Raw genomic sequence first — 21,436 nt, forward strand, 5'->3', positions numbered from 1 at the left:
CTCTCATTTTAAAACAAACACGTCCTTGTATATGTTCCAGTTTCTATGAACCCTGTAGGCAATGTTTTTACGTAACTGTTAAAACAGTTGCACGAGTGTAAAAATAAGTTAACAACAGTCGTTGGGATTTGGGGATTTCGGCATCATTTTGATTTAGATTCATGACAGAGTTTTACATGAGAAATTTTGTGCTGACTAAAAAATTAACACCTAGCATGAATATGACAAAATAAATTTGCCTTTCTGTCTGTCCCTTATTATCAAGGCTTTCTAAGCTTTGTTTTTCTCATTATTCTTTATTATTAATTGGCTTTTTACAGTTTGTTAGAATTCCGTATTTCATCCATTTACCACTGGAGTCCTTACTGTAATTTTCACTGTATTCCATTTCACCTAAAATATTAGATTTAAATTTCTCAATGTCGAACGTTAAAACACGGCTTCCTCTTTTTGCATTTGTCTCTCCTCTCGCTTTTTTGCCGTTATCTCCCGTCCTCTCCTCCCGCCTTTGTTTATTTCAGCGCCGCCACTTCTGTTTATGTGTCCTTCTCCCCGCGTCCATAAATCGCTCTCTCGTTGGCTGCTGAAGTGTGAGGAATGGCATATGTGACGTCTCCTCGCAGCTGTTGCCGCTACCACCCGCCTCCGCGAGCGGCAGGCAAAATATACACCAAAATATACACCAAGCCGCTACACATTTCAACATTTTGACCTTCTTTGATGTCCCGCCTTGGAAAATGCAAAAACAAGATGTTGGCCGTCCGTAGTTTTGTTGTTGCCATCCGCACCCCAGAAAGTATAAATTCATGTGTACCTGTAATCTTTTGAGTTTATTATAGGGACCCAATAGGTGAAATTTGAGACAATTGTCTCAAAACCACTCAATCAGACCATTCCAGTCTGCTGTGACATTTTAACCAACATAATAAAACCTTTTGATTTTTACCGTGTAAATATTTTCCGGCTTCATGGGAGTGTTTGACATTTTGTTGTTCTACAAAGACACATTGTCCCGTGTCAGCATGGCTTCACAGCTCATTGACAAATATTCCTCTCGCCATGCCTGCCTCCTGACCGACTCGCTGCTCTCACACGCACATACGACACACACACTAGACAGAATGTGATCCATCGCCATAGCATGTGACCCTTGCGATGCGTGTCCAGTGTGCAATGATAAATTCCGAGGTTGTATCCGAGGAGTAACTGGGGACGGAGCCATGGGTGTAAGGGGATAGCAGAAAGCCAGGACAACAGTGCTTCACATTGACTGTAAAGAATTTAGGACTCCCCCCACCCCACAAGGCTTTTGAGATATTATTAGATCTGTAACAGGCTGGAACCTATCCCATGTGGAAGCTATTAATATGAGAAGGTGTATTTGAAGTTGATGTGAATCAAATTTATTAAAAGATATCCCTTTTTCAGATGGAGCTGGTATGAAAATGAAACCTATTAAAAAATGTTCAATTTTTGCTGATTTTATTGTAGGATGATTGTCAGTCAGAAGATTTCTTGCCAACTTCAACAGTGATATTAAAGGGACAATGCATAAGATTTAGACCAATTATCATTACAAACAGCTGGAGGTGCTGCATTTAGATCATTTGTCCGTAGCTATAACAGACATGGCAGCCTCCGGAGGAGTGCCACCCACCATGTAATATCATTTAATGATAACTAGACCTACAATTATATTTTAAACATACTGTTGGACATTAAGAACACATTTATTTGCAAGTTTTTGAAATGTATAATCATTGAATTTATTCCTTTAGAATGTAAAACGGTCTAAATCTTACACATTGTCCCTTTAAGATAAATGAGGTGAGTTTTATTTTACCGTATTAAAATTACCTTAATTTAGCCGTTTTACAGGGATCTACTTTTTCAGCATCCAATGTCCTGTGATATACTTTTTTTTTTAATTCACAGTTGGGGGTGGGGTGGGGGTTAAAATTGCAGATCACCAAAACAACTCTGCACCACAAGTCGCAAAAACCACACAAGATTTCTTTCTAACAGCTTAATCAACATTGCTTTAATCAATGACACTGTAGGGAAAACAATGTGATACAGCAGAGGCACACGCACATAGCATGGCATCACAAAGTAGGAGTGCACCTTAGCATGCACTCTTGCGTTCCCATCATTAATGTATAGTAATAAAGAGACAAATTATTATTAATCTTCATCATAACAAAAGTGTGTTTAGTAAAAGTAATAGTATTTACTGCAGTGATGGGCCGTCAAAGCCAGCAAGGCCTTCTCTGCTGACATAATTCTAATCAAAGTCAAATTCATATATATATATATATATATATATACATATATATATATATATATATATATGTATATTATTTGTATTTTTTTATTTTTTCAGCTAACTTGTGTCACCAGGCTGTATGAAATCTGCCTGAGGCCTTCTCAATCAATCTCAGTTCACAGGCGCGTTTTGTGATTGGTTACTCAGCATGGGAGGCAGCGCTGTGCAGGTCAACCAAGCTTGGCCGTTTGGCTGTGACAATCCCTGTGTCCTGTGTTTCTGTAGAGCAATATTCTCTGACGTTTTTAAAGAGAATTCAAACTTACGATTGAAAAGGATTTCTTGTTGGAACTGAAACACACAGACAAACTGTACAATCAAGTAATTGAAGTCTTCTTGAGGAAAGATTGACAAATGGATTTTGTGTTGAATTAAGTGTTTTGGGAGGCAGATGTTTTGGTGAATGCAACCATGTTATTGATGTATTTTTTTGTTTTTGATATGTTTTTGTCATTTTATTTTATTCATATTCAATTAATGGTAAATAAATAAAATGATGTTCTTCTTACATTAAACTGTGATTTGTAATTTAGTGTACAATCTTGTTAAAGATTGCTTGTTCATAGTGGACTTAATAAAACTTTGAGGATAAATCATTTTAAATTCCCTTTTATTTTCAAGTTTTGACAGTATCCCGTATCGTGTGGCACACAATGATGAATATGCCACAAAAGTACATTGATTTACTGTTTGGTCTCCAGTTAGATTGTTTTTTTGTGTTCAGCCAGAAAGAGCAAACGAGATTGCGTCAACACGAACTTGGGTGGGAGAAGGTAGACTTCCTTGGAAAGACTGTATGGGCATTATTTTCAATAGTATTATTACGCTATTGTCATTTGATAGAACTACTTTGTTAGTTTTTCTACTTTAATATTATAAGTCCAACGTCTCCTGCCAAGTCAGTGTGATACGATCTCATTTGCTCCTTTCGGGTGAATGCGACAAGCAATCTGGAGACCAAACAGTCAATCATTGTACTTTTGCTAGCTCTGATTGGTTGGATTTGTGGCACGTAACGTGTGTGCCACACTGAGAGCGCAGAGAGGACACAACTCGAGCGAGCGGAGAGCTAGATGTTGAGCGAGGGAGGGAGGGCCATCGTGAGAGAGCAATGAGAGATTTGAAGCAAGCAAAAAGTTTTTCTGTGCTCAAAATATGTCGTTGCTTGCTCAAACTCTTACCATTGCTTGCTCAATATATTTTTCTGTGCTCTAAATCTATTCTCGCTCGCTCAAAATCTTTCATTGTTCCCCCGCGATTGTGGTGCAAATATATTTCCATAGTTCACGCAATGTCAGGACAGCTACCATTACCACCTTTGCCATCAATCGGTCGACCATGATCAACGTTTTGAGCAACCTTGTTGTTCATGAAGACTGACCGAAAATTGCAGACTTTGCGAGCAAACAAGTTCATAAAACTGCTCCAACAAAGTGCCCATGTGGTGGTATGCACAGTAAGCTGATAGCTGAGAAGTAAATTTATAGCTAAATGTCCGCCAGGGACTTGGTCCACTTGAGTGAAGAGGGGGCCAATTAACCAGGAAGTAGAGTTCAAATCGGTCCCTTTTTTGTCACTTAGTCAGTCATTATGGTCACCTACTGCAATAAACAAGTTGTACCCTTTCTTTTCCTCAGCCCATCCTTCTTTTACCCTGCCACCTTTCCTGACTTTCACTCCCAAAGTGCTCCTTCACCTCTCTCTCCTCATCCTCCTCCTCATCTTTCCTCCCTCCTCTCGTTTGCACTCGTCTACTGAATAGTGATCATGTCTGTCGTTTCATCAGCTCTTTGCACTGCTCTGCACTATTGAGATTGATGAGCTGCTCAGCTATAAATGACCTAGACACCCTATACACACACCCACATATGTGTGTGTTGAGGTCACGATAAGGCTTTGTTTTGGTTACGCAAATGTCCAAAACAAACCAAGCTAATCATTTTTTCAATAAGTATCAATAATAAATTTAGTCATTTTTAATTTAGACATTAATTAAAATCATTCTTAAAATAATTACTAATTATAATAATTACTAATTATTTCAAGATAAATATTAGACAAAATTTGTATAATATGTTCTGCCACCTATAGGATCGGAGGTTTGCTGGACTTATTCACAATAAAAATTTAAATCCGTCATTGACAGTGATGAAGTAAATCATTGAATACTTCAGTAAAACAATAGTATGCTTCCAATGTTAGCGAAAGGAACATGCACTGATTTATTTTCAAAATAACAACTAATAATTGGAACATGAAGCAACTCGTGGACTCCACCAGTCCCAACAAATATAAATACTTTATTTTTATTCAAGTTAAACTGTATTATAGCCACTACTTTTTTTTTTTTTTTTTACACCAATATTTCTCAAATAGAGGGGTGGGTCCCCCCTGGGGGGGCGCGGATGACCCCAGGGAAAAGGCTTTGTTTTTGTCATTTGAAGTGTAATTGCAATAAAATAGTTTTAGTTTTAGGCATTTTGATGTACTTGGTTATTTTTTTCTGTTTTAGACTAAGCTATAACCTGTACAAAGGCTGTAAGAAATAATTAACAGTTGTGGTGCACTTTGATGTAGTTGGTTATTTTTTTTCAGTTTTAGACTAAGCTGTAAGCTGTATAAACACTGTAAAAAATAATGAACAGTAGTTGTAAGTTGATTCATATTGTTTTGTCCTTTAGTTAATTTTAAAAAGGATGCAGGCACACTCAAAGCAAATTTTGACCAAAGCAGTCTCATTTTGATTATAAGTTAAGGATTTATTCATAATGGAAGCTTACTTTATTTCCCAGTCACTTCCTGTCTGACTTCGACTTCTCCTATTCAATATGCGGTTTCCGCCTTATCCGTCATACCTGCCGTCTAAAAATAGTCAAAGCATGCAAGCTAGACTGTCCCAGGAATGTTCCGGCTCTGTTCCTAGTAGAGCCAGGTCAGAGGAGAACTTGAGCTTTCTGGCAACTTTTGCTTGTTAATTCACTATAATGAGATACATTAGACATATTTTTAAACTGCTAATGGAGTGATTTTATGGATTTTGGCAAGTATTCCCCAGTAGTTCTGTTTTATCAAATATCTGCAATTACATAAAGCCTTGACTTGAATTTGTTCTATTTCCCTCCACAAGAAGTAACACAAATACTAAATGACACAATTCTAAACTTTATTGACGATTTGCTTGACTTTAGATGTGTTTATTGAGTAAGTAAATATTGCCAAAGAAAGCAAAATGTGGTGTTGAAATGAAGCCATAAGGAATACTGATAACTATTGTTCTATGATCTAGCTAACTGGCCAGCCAGCAATCTGTTTTTCATAGTTAGCTAGCAACCCTCAAACAATTTTTGTCCTGGATTAACTTTGTAGTAACAGGTGTGTCGGTCAGGTGTTTATGTTTTAAAATCATCCATCTTGGAACAGTTGGTACTGTCCAGTTTCAGCCGCTTAAATATATAGTTTCTGGGATTTTTTTTTTTCCTGGTTCTCCCTCATGGTCCTGAGTCCAGTTCAACGGTGGTGGGTGGCGCGCCGCAAATCATTGCTTGACTTGACAAAGATTTAACAGCTGTAAAGGACGGCCCCAAGGTTCGAGTTCTTGTGACTGTCATCAAATAGCCGTCGAGTCGTTAACGGCTCACACGGTGAACTGATCCCCAGCGTGCCTCCACCCGTGTTGCCCCCCCCCCCCCCCCCCCTCCCTCAAATGAAGAGCACAGGTGCATAGTGTTTTGCGATGAGCTTGTTGATGTCATCCAGTGTCATCCTGACAAAGTTATTACCAGTTTGCATCCAGATAATTTTCGGAAAATAGGCATGTCACATGAAAGAAAAGCAAAACTAATTGGTTGTTCCACAATTGGCGAGGCACTCCAAGCATTTGAATTTTAGTAATTTTAGTAATTAAGAAAACGTTTCTCCTGAAAACTATTGAATGGTTGTCCTTCTGGCTCTTGAAATCAGTTCAGTCCTGGAGCTATATAAATAGAACGTCATGAAACCATGTTTGTAAATGTACTTTTCTCTGCCACGTGCACTTTTTTCGATTCCGTATTCGTCTGGAATCTTCCGTTTCTGCCCACTATGACCTCACCTGCGGGCTTTTAATGCTCAGTCACGGACCCCGCGGCCGTAAAACTCAGCTCGCCTCGCCTGAGGCCCATAATGCTAATGGGTACTTCCATGCAAAGCGAGGCCAAAACCACACAACTGGCCTTTATGCAAATGCTAACTACTGTTTTGAGGGATGAAGTTAGCGCACTCCCTCCAAAGGGGAAAGGAGGTACATATGTTCTCGTTTGTACTGTTCACAAGTCTATAAACATTTGACAAGAACATAAGTACTCCAGTAAGCATGTTCTCCTCCACTACCACTGAGAACACTATGCCCTAATATAGGGTTAGCGGAGACTTCTGGTATAGGCTTTCTAATTTAAAAACTTAGAAGAGAAATACAGAAAAATATTTTTTCAGTATTCTAAAAATGGCATTGTGATTATTACCGCTTTTGTGGAATATGATTTTAGCAGAAAACTCCACTTGTTTTTCGTCCATCACTGGAGGCGGCCATTTTGCCAATAGCTGTCGATGGAAAATTACATCACTGTTTTTCAGGGCTCTGGTAATGTTCTGGTAAAAAAAATTATGAATTACCGTTTTATGCTTTTATGTGTAACCTAAATTCTATATACGCAGAGTACTTGAACCCAGTAGTCACCTACGCACACACAAAGGTTTTTTTTTTCTATCATAGTGGATCATTCTCATTGACATAGTGCATTTCTGATAGCCCCTGCCCCTAAACTTAACAATCACAACAGATTTCTCTTACCTCAACCAAAATTCGATTCAAATTTATACCCTAAAACCAAGTCATGACCCTCAAAAAGAGGTCTGTACTTTTGGGGTCCACCAAAATGGTGCCCACAAGTGCAAGAGGTCCCCACAAAAACAGTCAAACTCAGGATTTGGGTCCCACTCTGTTGCAAAAACAGACCCCCCCCCCCCCCCCCCCCCACACACACACACACACACACACACACACTGCCCCTGTTGAGAACCTTCCAAAGTTCGACACCGTGTGCTCAACTCACCCCTAGCCCCTTCCATGACAGATTTGTCACGTCGGCACCTGGTCATGGACAAGTGTGTGTCTCCACCCTGGCTGGAGATCACCAGACCACCGACACACTGTGAGACTGTGTGTGTCTCTCTTAATGGTTTATTCTCATATTCTTACCTTTGTAAGGAGATTCCAACCTCTAATCAATGCTCAATAAACTGTATATAGTGTGTGTTTGTGCGTGAGACACACGGGGGTCCCGTCTCCAACTTCTAAAAAAAGCTCCCCTCCATCTCCTCCTCACATGTGCTCAACAACTCTTCTTCATGTTGACACCGGACAACATTAGAGACCACGCCCATGTAGGGCAGGAAATTGTTTAGCAATTTCTACTGTATATGAGCTGGACAAAAAAAATACAAAAAAATCTCCAAACATTTTTTTAACAAATTGCAGAATAATAGTAAAAGAGTGTGGTGGAATGTAATTGTTCATTTCTGTGTGGGTTGTGTTGTACAGTTTTTAAAAGGTATCAGTTGTATTTGTTATTGCTTTTTTCCAGAGTGCATGAGGTGCATCATTGCAGTGGTTTGTCTTGGCATATCAGTCTTGCAAAAAAATGTAGTTCTGCTATGTGTGTGCTATTGTGGTTAATTCTAATGTGCCAGAAATATTATATTTTGCAACAAAAATATGTTCCTGCTTTGCAGCAAAAAAATCTAACAAACTTTGCCAGACCCAAACATCAACCTCAAAGTGCCACCTAACTGATTAGTCATTTACAGCAGTGAAAAATCAATATTTTAACTATAATAAATCATTTTTTATGACCCTTTTTCCCAAATATAAGATACATTTTTTATTTAAGAATGGAAGTCAAAAGGATAGGTGTGTACTATAAATGGTAACCTAAAGATTAGATTTTTTTTTTATTCTATGACATCCGAGGAAGATTGTGTCCGTCAGCCACATAAGCCGAGTTTTGAGGTACAGATGCACATTTTTAGATCGGTTGTGTTCTTTCTTACAATAATTGGGGTACTAGAAATACTAGAGGGCGGACATTAGTTGGCTGTTAGCAGTCAGTGCCTGAGTTGCAGCTAGCAGCAGCTCCTGTTAGCTGCATTATTTCCAATAAAAGAAACGAGCAGACTGAACCACAGTTCGAGTCCATCTTTGTTCACACAGGAACATTTCAGAAGTTTTCAAGAAGAAAGTGTTTCTTTTAGCAGAGCAGTTTGCAAACCATGAGGCTGCTGCAAGGTTTGAGCTAACGGGCTAACGTTGACCTAGATTGGAGCATGTAGCTGACCAAACAGGATAACTCGCAGTTACTATCGGTGTTCACATTTATTCCAACAGACTCTTCGTCAAACTTTCCGTAATGTCCACTCAGCTGGCCGGTGTGGGGCGATCGCTCTCTCTCTCTCTCTCTCTCTCTCTCTCTCTCTCTCTCTCTCTCTCTCTCTCTCTCTCTCTGTCTTTCTCGCTCTCTGTCACCAAACAAGCCACACACACACACTCACACACAGTTCTGTCACAGAACTATGCCCGCAACAATTAAATAACTTATAAATGTAAATACAAGAAAATATGAAGAAATTACAAAGATGAGATTTATTCTGTTTTGATGCAGTTTTTACATTGTTACCAAACTGTTGATGTGTTCAATACACTGTAACATAGAAAATACCAGAATTTGACAACTAAAATTAGAGGTGCATCTCATCCACAGGAGTGTCCTATATTTGGGGAATTATGGCAATACTTTTTAAAATGCATTTTGACGTTTGTTGTAAATGACATCACCTGTACTTTATCAATCATGCCTCACCTTGCAAACGTCACAAGCCAAACCCAAACAACAGGTATGCAGTGATTGGTATCTTAACCTTGCGTACATGTGATGTCATTTTCAGTCCGACAGCAAGTGAAAGAATGTGTTTTAATTGTAAATGGAAAATAATTCGGGTATGTGCGTAATTACATCCTAAATAAAATATAGTTTTAAATCATCATACCTTTTATTGCTTAAAATGGCTAAATAAGTTAAGTATCTCTTCAAAGTCATGCTTTGGCAAAATTTCATGTTTTGCGGTGCACTGTTACCCACTCGAGCTAAACTCCTTTAGCAACCTGCCATTTTAGCATGTAAATGCTAAACACATTACAGTTGATATGAAAGCAATTTTCAAAAGTGATTTTGATGCCGTGCTGACATGTTGATAATGACCCTCTACTGAGAACATGTTTAACATTTAAGCTATAGTGCACGTGTGAGCATCAGAGTACCTTGACTCATGCTCTCATCGAATAAGTATGCTATAGGAGGAGTAGGCAATGTGGGGGGGGTCTAGTGGGGACTCTCTTGGACTTTCTGGGATCAGCGTGACCTTTTGAGACGTCTCAGCCACCTGTTGCCACACACATTCGCACCTTCACACCCTCCTTGGCGTACGCCCTCGCTCTCATGTGGCACATGAGGGGGGTCCGTTTACGTTCTTACGCAACACTTTGATCAGCGCTGGCTGTTTCTGGCTTTGGTTGGAATTAGATCAGGGTTCGGGCTAGTCAACTGGAGATGTCAAAGTTCACGTCGGGGGCATTGGGAATGTGTTCCCCCCTGATGTGACATGTCCCTGTGAAGTGTGTGTTTGCGCATGTATGTGCGAGGTATTCCCCATGTTGCCAGTGCATAAATCACTTCCAGGCTGGCGTTGTAGTCATTACACCGTAGATCTATGATTTCAAGACCTTCATGACCTCAAAAAATTACTCAGTATTGAGCAACATTAAAAAATAACATAGCAGAACTACTACATGCGCTCAACAAAGATGATGAGGAGGTTTCATTCCTAAAAAATGTATTTATCACCGTAGGCCACTGTAACATTTCTTTGAAAATGTATTGCACATGATACATTAAATAAAAAAACAACGTACTTCAAGAAAATTGTTCAAACATCGTTCTACAAGATTAGATGCAAATGTATTCTACTGTGCTTAAGTTCCGTACAACTGTATTTTACTGAAAAAATGTACTGTATTGGATTTCAAAGGGTTTCAACTGACTACAAGCTTGATTCAATCAATCATTTTTTTTTCATATACCACTGGAGAGAGCCCATGTACCACTAGCGCTACGCATACCACACTTTGGGAAATATTGGGGTAGTCCAACCAAACGCTAACCAAACCTGACCAAACACAGTGCTGAAATCAAATATTTGTATAAATGACATTGAAGTAAGCTATACATTGAAAATGAAATGGTAAAAACTGAGGTCGTACTTTTGTAAACTCTTGGAACCATAACCCATGAAGAACAACTATTAATTTTGTGCTGTCACTTAAGTTAGATGTGCATTGAAGACTTTTGACATGAATGCTAATGTGTGTTGTAAAATTGGGCCAAGGGCATACGTGTAAGGAGAGTCTTGAACAAATAGGTTCAAGATCAAGGAGCAGGTTCATACTCTAAGTGCCACAGTTCCATCAGTCCCTCATTTTGTCCTCACCTTGTCGTCACTATATACAGATGATCCGCACGCAGCTGCTGAGAAATTGTCCAAGTAGACGTAGAATATATATTGTTGCGCCAACCTTTGCAAGTAGCATTCTGTAGTTCTCCTTACATGTGTTGGGTCAATGAAAATGGGCGAAAGGCACTGAGGCTGGATTTGCGCTATATAACTCAAAGCAAATAAATTTTTAATGCTTCATGATGTTCAAGGAACCAAACATGATTCAAATAAATCACTGCTGGGGAGATTCACCTTTGACCTCCTTAGCCCTATCTAAACGTTGTTTTTGTTGTGATGTCAGTTGCAAAGCAGTGGATGGGATCTTGAATATACTGTTTTGATTGGTTATTTATGTTTTATATTTTAAGTTGGGCTTAAATGCAATAAATTCCTGTGTGGTGTTTGCTTGTTCTCCCCGAGCCTGTGTAGGTTCCGAGCACTCCAGCTTCCTCCCACACTACCGAAAAAATCCAAGGCAGGTGTATTGGATATAGTAAATCATCCTTAGGTGTGATTGGGTGCGTGAATGGTTTTTCGTCTCTCTGTGCCCTGCAATTGGCTGGCAACTAATTCAGGGAGTTCCCGGCCTACTGCCAGTTAGCTGGGATACACCAGCATGCCTGTAAGCCTTGTGAGGATAAGCTGCTCTAGAAAATGAATAAATGGATATTTTAAGCCCATATTTTTGCCACTTGCGGAGTTATCTGCAATTTGTACTTTGTTAAGCATGCATTTTTTTATGTGTTCTGTGAGTGTAAGCATAACTGTATATGACATGTTGTCAGGTGGAAAACGTTGATTACTGTGACCTGGGGACTCAATTGGAATACAGTACAGTGTAAATCCAGTCTTAGTCTGAATTTTGACGTGAAACTTGGCTCATTCGATGTGTATGTAACTTTTTAAAAATCATTTATATTAGTATGTGGTGCACTGGATGTAGTCCATTTACTGTAAAGGCTTTAGCAGGATTTAGTGTCTCTTTCCGAACAAGAACAAAGTGCTCACTTCAACTGACAGGGCCTCCTGTAATCACTTCCAGTTTTCACCCACATCGTATTATCACTCGGACAGCTCCAGGATGGAGCTTAATCGAAAGTCATCTGGGATAGGCTCACCCTAATTGAGGATAAGCGCTTTAGCGAAACAATTGGATGATTTCTCATCACTTGATGGCTGATGGTGTTCCTGAGTGTCATTTTCAGATATCTGGTGATATCAGTTTCAGCCCAGGTGAGCGGCGACCTGTGAGCCTCCACTCCCCGACGAACTCCCCGCCAGCCCCAAAGTCCGAGAGTCGAATAAGAAGCCCTGTTGTCCTGCGGTGAGCACCCCCAGGCTGTCCGTTAGCGTCCCGCTTGGGGACGAGCCCAGCAGGGAACTCTGTTGGTTGGTAGCGGCGTTCATTTTGTCCGGGCTGGCGGCCAGGCGGGGCGACGGCGGAAAAGTGTAGCCGTACAGGCCGTAAGGAGGGGTGTGCAGACGAAGGCCGGCGTAGCCTTGGGGGGCGGGGCTCGACAGGTAGCCCAGTTGTGACGCGGAGAGCGGAAGGGTGCAGAAGGCGTCGCCCTCGTAGGACGGCGGGCCCCGGGGTGCTTGGAAGGGATCGGGAGGTGTGGCGTAGCGGTGGAGTGGGAGAGCTGGGCGGCTGCAGGTGAAATCGCTTGGACTGAGGGGGCACACCTGGAAGGGCGACGAGCACGGCGAAGGCGATAACAAGTGGGGTGATGCACCGGCAGCTCCGTGGGCTCCCTGGACTCCTGCAGAAGAAGTTTTATTTCATTCATATATATATATATATATATATATATATGTTATGCGCGTGACGTCTGGAAATTGTTCAGTTTTGGATTTCTCCAAAAACACCCTCTTTGACATGACTGCTAATTTAGCTTTTGTTGATCGCTCGCTTGACATCGCACTACATGCAAAAAAAAAACTAAGACGAAATTAAAAAACACATCAGACGATTTAAAAGAAAAATCAGAAAAACAACAGTTTTGTTTACATCAAATGCTGCTCATGCTGGGAGGTAAAGATGTTCATGTAGTAGACCGTTGTCACAACCTTGCTTCTGGGAGGAACTTCAAAATAAAAGCGTACCAAAGGCCAATCGTTTCATACATGACTTGATATGCCACATTTTATTTCGAAGCACGAGCTGGCTTTTTTACAATGTTTGGATGTTTTACAAAAATACAGTGGCTTGCTCGACTGCACATTCTCTGTATGTCTCATTGCGCTTCTGGGCCAAAAAGCTAAAAATAAAAAAAAAATGTTTGGTGATATCTCTGCAAAATTGGAGCTATTCATTTATGATACTGTGCTGATCTCTATTTGCATCACTGTTGGGAAATTAACAATAGCTCATGCAAAAAATTGCAGTCTGGATGGATGGATGGATGGATGGTTGGATGGATTGATGGATGGATGGATAGATAGATAGATAGATAGATAGATAGATAGATAGATAGATAGATAGATAGATAGATAGATAGATAGATAGATAGATAGATAGATAGATAGATAGATAGATAGATAGATAGATGGATGGATGGATGGATGGATGGATGGATGGATGGATGGATGGATGGATGGATGGATAGATAGATAGATAGATAGATAGATAGATAGATAGATAGATAGATAGATAGATAGATAGATAGATAGATAGATGGATAGATTAGATTTAATACGTTAAAAAATATTTTTTTTTAGTTTAATGTTTTTAGAAGTGTGACAAGAGATAAAGGACACTCAGCTGCCTGTCAAGCTACTGCATCCCACTAAAAGCCAAACATTGTGAGGAAGCCAGCCAATGCTTCAAAATAAATTGCGCTTATGTTACAAGTAATGTATGACACGCACGACCTTGGTACACCAACCTGATAACATTTGGGTCCCAGAGCAGGCTCAGATGAGAACAATACAATATTGTTCTAAAATGAAGTTCAAACTCCAGGACGATAAACAACAACAATTCTTCAATTGACATGTTTTGATTGCCCTGTGTTTTTTCCGGCTGAGTTTCTTATTTATTTATATTAGTGCAATTTCATGCGGGCAACCAACAAAAGCAAGGTGTTTGGCCCCAGGCGATACATTGAGCACCTCTGGTGTAAAGCGTGATAATACCTCTCAGTGGAAATGCCTTCCAATTGTGATCAATTCCCAACTGCTCTCATGTATACATTTTAGCAGACATGATAACTTCTTGCACATGACTCTCAAGAGGCTTAGTTTATTGTGACTTTTAGGCTTATGTACTTAATTTATATGGTACAATTTACGACTGCATATTTTAACTTTGTAGAAGTAGAGCAATGGAGTTTGAATTTTTGGGGGGTTTGCTCACAGATTATTTGTTGACACAAGAACTGGAAAATGAAAGTTCATGAAAGTCCATTTAATGAGGAACTTTAATTGTCAATAAACTCTTTAAGATTTTGCATAGATTCTCTGCATTTCCCTGAATGAATGAATCCAAAGCCTGTATTAAGCTCATAGGATAACATTATCCAAAAGGTACGTAAACATTAAGATGATTTTGAACTTTTTAACATGGGATATTTGCCATGGCCTTTTAATGGATCTGTTTAATATGTGAACTGACCAATGTAATTTAAAAAAAGTTTTTTTTTATGTTTGCTGTAACATATAAACTCACAGGTCCATTTGGACGACTACGACGTTTAAAAATATTGAGCCTCAGAAAACATAATAAAAGCACAGACCAGAAGTGTGGAGTTGCCAATTGGGACATTTGAAAACACTTGCAAATATGTTTGAACATACTTAAAGTATAAACTAAAGACTAAAAACAAAAACATTTGGACATTGAAAAAAATGTGTAAATGTACTTGTGAATACATTCAAACATACTTGCAAATTTGTTCAAACAAGATTGACAGTCAAAAAATGTTTACTCCATATGGCAGCTCTGCACTTCCAAAATCAAGCCGTGATTGGGTTACCTCAAGTGGAGTTATTATTATTTGGTTGTTGGCCTAATGAATGACTTCTTGTGTGTGCGAGCGTCTGGACGTGAGATGTGGCCTACAGCAGCAAGTTGGGGCATTCTCAAGTCAAGTCACATACCTTGTTTTGCCATACCGGGGATATCCTCGAAGGTAAGCGTCCTCAAAGATGGCCGCCAGAAAGCGTATGACTCCACAAGGGCTTCCAGGCCCATCCTGCAAACACAAATCATGTAAGCCAAGCCGCCACCTGGCCGCCATCTTGGTCTGACTCTGTCTGCGCAGGTAATGAGGGGCATAAACGCCACGTCGCCATTGGCCGCTGCCAGCCGAGCGCTCCGAGGTAATTGCTTTCACGCGGCTTTTATGGGCCAATCAGGAGCAAGGAGGCAGGAAGCCGCAGTGAGGATTTATGAGGTGGGATAACCCTCCACCCCCACCGGCATGCCCTGCTCCAAGGTGGGTTGGCGTGGAGGCCTAATGCAACTATTCTGGTAGACCTCGTTAGCGTGAGGATGAAAGTCACCACCCCGCCCTCCCCAAACATATGCGCACACCCGCGGGGTTGATAATTTGGACAAGCTGCCCTGTGAAAAGCCTGCATGTTCACATTTTGCTAGTTTGACTTCATTGAACACGCGATGAAAATTGGCTGTTGTTGGATGACTTCACAAGCAAAGTAAGCTCGATTGCATTTCACTAGATTTGGTGAAAGCCTCTGAATGAGAAAAAAGTCCTTTTTTTTTGCACTTTCTCTGCACTTTTTCTTTTACGTTAGTGTGCGTGTGTGTATATGTGTGTTTTACTACTATATTAACAATATTATGGTATTATGGTAATGGGGTGGAAATATGTTTGTTTTATATTTTTTATATATATATATATATATATATATATATATATATATATATATATATATATATATATATATATATATATATATATATATATATATATATATATATATATATATATATATGTATACACTTATATACACACTTATATACAGTATATTGTATATATGCACCCACACACACACACACACACACACACATATATATATATATATATATATATATATATATATATATATATATATATATATATATATATATATATATATATATGTATATATATATATATATATATATATATATATATATATATATATATATATATATATATATACACATATACGTATGTATATGTGTGTGTGCACAAACCACATATATAGTATATACTTGCACATAGACGTATACAGATATACACACACATATCTATATATTTGTGTGTACGCATATATACATATGTAGTACTATCTAGACATACTATCTGGTAAACTGTTGGTTTCCAGCCGTATTTTTGTTCCTATTGTACTCGGCTTATTTTACTGTTTGTTTCAGAGGCCAATCTTCCCCATGAAGACAAAATGATGAATAGTCCACATGAAATCTCCTGAATACTGCGGTAAGATTTGATTAGTTCCACTCGGGAAGGATTTTCACGTTCATAGAGGCCGGTCGCACACTTCCCGCGAGATGTGGATAAATAAATGCAGGCCCTGCTTTTTCCCTTCCCGTAATATCGACTGAAATAGCCGTGACAAGCAACAAACCACAGACCAGCAAGAATATCAAACATGACCCAGTTGCGGCGGGTAATATGAAGGTCCCCACTCACCGATTCCTTCCAGAGTCTCTGAAGCCTTTGGCAAAAGGATTTCTATCGATTTTCAGCCTGGTTATCTGGAAAACACAGGAAAAATTCCCCCAAATCTTATGACAACACATACGGCACGCCAGCAGAAATAGTCTTCTGTTTGTGTAAACTTGGCTAGGGCGTGCCAACATGACACTTTTTGTCCCTTGGCATTCCGCAAACTGAAGCGGTGTGTTTGCTGCAGCGCGCATGTGACGTCCCCCAGTCCAAAAAAAATTTGCTCAACCTTGTGAGCCCCATCCAACGTCAGATGTTCACTCTTAATGCTCCATTTAGATGATGTCCACCATTACCTACATTTGATAAGCAGCTTGTTATTTGGTACGATGGTACGTCCACAGGGAGGCGTTTTTGCTTTTTTTTCAATACAATCGCCCAAATTTGGAGATAGATGCTTTCCGTTGACGTGATTTAAAATGTCCTATTGATCATCAAGGTCTGCTATAAAACCACCCAGAAGCCGAGCATATTCTCTTCATTGAATATTGTATATTCATTGAACAGCGTGGACTTAATGGTTTCATTGCAAACTTCAACACCAACCTGCTGGTTCTGGTACGCAGTGACGGTGGTGAAAACGGTCTCAGGGAAAGAGAAGGTGCGCGTGCCCTCCCCAGCGGGTACGGCCTTCACTGGGGACAGCTCCTCGCCACACTCCTTACGGATCACGTGAACGCGTGGCTGGTACTTGTGCATGGAGTGCAGGATTATCTGAAATGGGCAAGCATGCCGATGGTCACCATTTGCTCTACTGAATGATTTTTTTTTTTTTTTTGATAAAAAGCGGCCTTTAATGGATTGGTTGGCAGGAGATTTGACTAAATAACAGTCAGAATTCAAATGTTCTCAATTTAAAAAAAATCTTATTTATGTATTTTTTTTATCTAATGTACTGTATAGATGTCAAACTCTGGTCCACGAGGGCCGGCATCCTGCATGTTTTCAATCCTTCTCTCTCAAACACACCTGATTCAATTGATTAGGATCATTTTCAAGATCCTGTAGAGCATGTGAAAGAGCTAATCATCAGATTCAGGTGTTTTGCGGCGAGAAACCAGGAAAACATGCAGGATACCGGCCCTCAAGGATCGGAGTTTGACACCTGCCATCTAATGTGTTTGATGGGACTTTCAAAAAGCTACATCTCCTGCGGTATGGACCTCCCTCAAAACAAATCTTCTAAAATAGCCATTTGCATGCCTTCCGTAAAGGAAGGATTCAAATATCATTGATCAAAAAGCATAAATTATAAATCTTATTTCAGTATTTTTGATTGACAAACCCCCCCCTTTTTTTTAATACACCGGTATGTTTTTTGGGAACAAAATATTCAACTTTGATATGTGAGTAGTATAAGCAAAAGCAAAAAGATCCTATGAAAAAACAAACAAAACAAAAAAAAACTATGTGTATTCTAAAAATTGTGTTTCGTCTTGTTTTCCAACAGCATTTAAATATGACTTGAGCAAAAAGGCTTTGTGGCCGACAAATGATTTATTATATTTGGTAAAATAAATTATGCGCTGTGATGGAAAACTCTGGATTTGCCATGACCCATCAGGGAAATCCCCCCCCCTTTCCTCAAGTGCCAGGGCCCCCTTTTTCAAACCAATATCTGCTGAAGTGCAGACCTCCCCCATGGCCAAACAATCCTGATTTTCGTTGGAATTTGAAAAATCAGGCAAGTGGATATTTTTGAAAATTGCTCTTGGTGCATGTCTGCGCGCTGCATGGTACTTTTTTGAAAATCACATACAGTCCAGCTATTGCTTAATTATTTTTTCTTTTTGTGAAGGGACATTAGGATGTTTCAAATTCAAATTGAAAATTCAGTGTTTCTCAAATAGTAGTGCCGGCCTCTGAGGGGTGGGACTTTTTTTTGCCATGTAAAGTGTAATTGTGATAAAATAAGGATTTGCATCTTTTTTTCTGGCACTTTTGTGTTTTTTTCTACTTAAACAAAGCTTTAATCTGTATTAAAGCTGTAAAAGTATTTAACAGTTATGAAAAGTATATTGTTTTTTTCCTTGTGCCAGTTTTAAAAAGGATACAGTTTTAGCCATACTTATACAATTTTTAGAGATAATAATCTTATTTATGGTCTGGTGGCAAGTGGGGGTGCGCCAAATGTTTTCTTTGCCTCTCCCTGTGGGGGTCTTTATAAATTATAATTGAGAAGCACTGCCATGGATTAATATACATTAATAACTTAATGCCAGTCTATAGTCAAATATTCACAAAGGTATGTAACAAAAACTAAAGAGAATAACAGATGAATAATAATACTAATCAGCATACTAATATATATATATATATATATATATATATATATATATATATATATATATATATATATATATATATATATATATATATATATATATATATACATAAATTAAAAATCTGAAGAATAGAAAATTCACATTAATTTCAAAATTGAAGGAAAATGCTAGAAGTAATTGTACGTTAAGGGGGGAATTTTGTGTATCAAAAGAAGGTGTATTGGTACTTGGTATCACTTACTACTTTGAGTACTCCTACAAGCATGGTCTGAAAAAAGTGGTGTCGAACATCCCAAACGCTGATGATGTCCGACTTACATGTCCCTGGTCGTCCAACTCGTTGTTGGTGAGCTTGAGCTTGTCGAAGCTGACCACCTGCCGCATCCACGTCTCCCCCGAGGCGGGCGAATCCGGGTGAATGTAGACCCTGGGCGGCACCGGTGAGTCAGCGTTGCCCGCCACCATCCACTTGGAGCTGTGGTACACGTACCTGAAAGCGCGCAGAAAAAAAACACGTGAGAACCCTTAGTTGCATTTTGCGTCCATTTGGAAATGCTGAAAATTTTGTCATGTTGAAAAATGCTTCTCCGATTGTTCTGAATTAATGAATAACAATAATAGTATACAGCAATCACCATAACTGTCGGGTAACATAATTGTGGAAATGTGTTTATCAACAATGTTGAAACATTCCAGCCCGCGTAAATGCGCACAAAAGGCACGTGAGGGAAGTTTTATTAGTTTTTTCTTTTCCCAGGCAGATACTGCACATTTGCTGGTTTGACCTTCCAGCAGGCCTAGGTTAAAAGTCCAAACGGAACAACTAAACAAATGAGCCCAGCGCCGTTTGTGCGCAAAAAAAAAGAATTATGGCTGCAACGTGTCATATTTCGAATTTCGTGCTTACCTGTACCGTTTGTTGTCGACTGGGACGATGTCCATGGCGATGTAATACTGCTGATGTGGGTCCAAACCTGACATTTTCACGCGCATGGCAGGGAACATCCGCCTGAAAAACCAATCGCATAGTCCCAAATTACAAATAATAATATGCTTCAGAGCTTCAGTTTAGCAAAAATGTCATTTGGAAAAAGAGGTGCTAAAATGTTGTTGTTTTTTTAAATATATGAATTCATTTGTCTTTGGATTTTTTTTTCCCCCACCGGCTATCATTAAGACCCCGTAAAGCGTTTTGTGGGTTTGCACCAAAATTATTTGATAATTACGTTTAACCAAAGCGTGCAGATTACTTTTTAAAAGCGCACCATTTTCCTGGGCTTTTTCTCTACTTGAATTTGCATGCAGAGCAAAAAGTGCAAAAACATGCATGGAACATTTGCGTTACCTTCCAGCTTTGGTGATGATCATCTCCGTGCCAATCTCGTGGAAGCGTTTCCACAGATCCGAGCCCTGCAGGTCCACGCGTGGGTCCTCGCCCCCGCTGCCGCCAACGGCTGCGGGCTGGGGGCTCTCCACCAGCGCGTCCTCGCTTTCTGTTCCACGCACACACATAAACACACGCAACTATAGTTAACATGCGCCAAAGGAGCTATTATTTTTTTCATGTAAAATGTATAATTTGTTGCACAAGTTAGTTCAATATTCTTTCATTACAATTGTGTTTTATTACAATTGAGTGCTGAATCGGACCAAATCGATTTCTTATTTTTATAAAGGAGCATCAAATTGATTGGTACATAAGATATTTGGTCACGTGTTGAGCATACACACAAAAAAAAGTTTTGATATGTCCTTGATCATTCCGTTTAGGCGTTTATGGATTTCATTTATTTGCTTGTATATGATTTGCACGCAGGTCCCGAGAAGTATTGCATTAGACGTACACTGCAGACGCGAGGATATGTTTTCAAGTTTCCAGTGCATCCCCATGGTGCTTTCGGGTCTCTTTCTGCTGCTGCTAATTGGCGTGTTTACGATTGCAGCCAAAAGCCCATAAAATCAAGCATCGACTCACAGTCATAATTGTCACACACTTTGCACGCTGGCCACAAGCTCGCGTCTTATTTGCACGAGTGCGGAGGATAATGCCAATATTGCACAAAAAAATGTTTTGCAACATATGAAGTGTTTATGATTTACATTTACATAAGCCGATGGTTTTGGTGCATGTTATAAATTATATCTGCAACTTTTTTCTTTGCGGAATTCCATCTTGTTTTGCAGATTTTGGGCTTTCTTTTTTCTTTCTTTCTTTTTTGCGCTGAGTTCACTTACGGGATCCGTCGCTGGCATATTCCGCCTCGCTGCTGTGGGCTCTGGCCGCCGGCGGAGGCTCGGGACTGGCGGCTGCTCTCGGGACTTCGTAGCTGGGTGAAGTTGCGCTTTCTCCCGCCGTCCTACGCCTCTTCTCGGCCCCGATGAGTGCCTCCACCGAGAAAGCGTGCGCCTTGACGCTGAGGGCGCACGGCGATCGCCGCTTCTCGGCCATGGTTCCGAGCCCAAAGTCCCGGGAAGCGACGACGCTAGTCACGGCGATCTGAGTCTCGGCTACGAAGAAGACGATGGCGAAGAAGAGTCCCTAAAAAGGT

At 39.8% G+C, this 21,436-nt stretch overlaps 1 protein-coding gene across 1 annotated transcript; it reads right to left on the reverse strand.

Moving 5' to 3' along the window:
- Positions 1-11,917: 11,917 nt before the first annotated feature.
- Positions 11,918-21,369, reverse strand: tbx18 (T-box transcription factor 18). Its single transcript, XM_088403347.1, has 8 exons — positions 21,123-21,369; positions 20,233-20,380; positions 19,795-19,896; positions 19,206-19,377; positions 17,149-17,316; positions 16,567-16,631; positions 15,008-15,102; positions 11,918-12,669 (listed from the first exon to the last, which is right to left on the reverse strand). The coding sequence occupies exons 1-8, from the start codon at positions 21,334-21,336 to the stop codon at positions 12,134-12,136; spliced, it is 1,500 nt and encodes a 499-aa protein (XP_088259473.1). The 5' UTR covers positions 21,337-21,369; the 3' UTR covers positions 11,918-12,133.
- Between the last annotated feature and the right edge of the window lie 67 nt (positions 21,370-21,436).

Source organism: Hippichthys cyanospilos, chromosome 20 (assembly GCF_059441005.1).
Source record: "Hippichthys cyanospilos isolate Australia breed blue-spotted pipefish chromosome 20, RoL_Hcya_1.0, whole genome shotgun sequence".
NCBI classification, from domain to species: domain Eukaryota; kingdom Metazoa; phylum Chordata; class Actinopteri; order Syngnathiformes; family Syngnathidae; genus Hippichthys; species Hippichthys cyanospilos.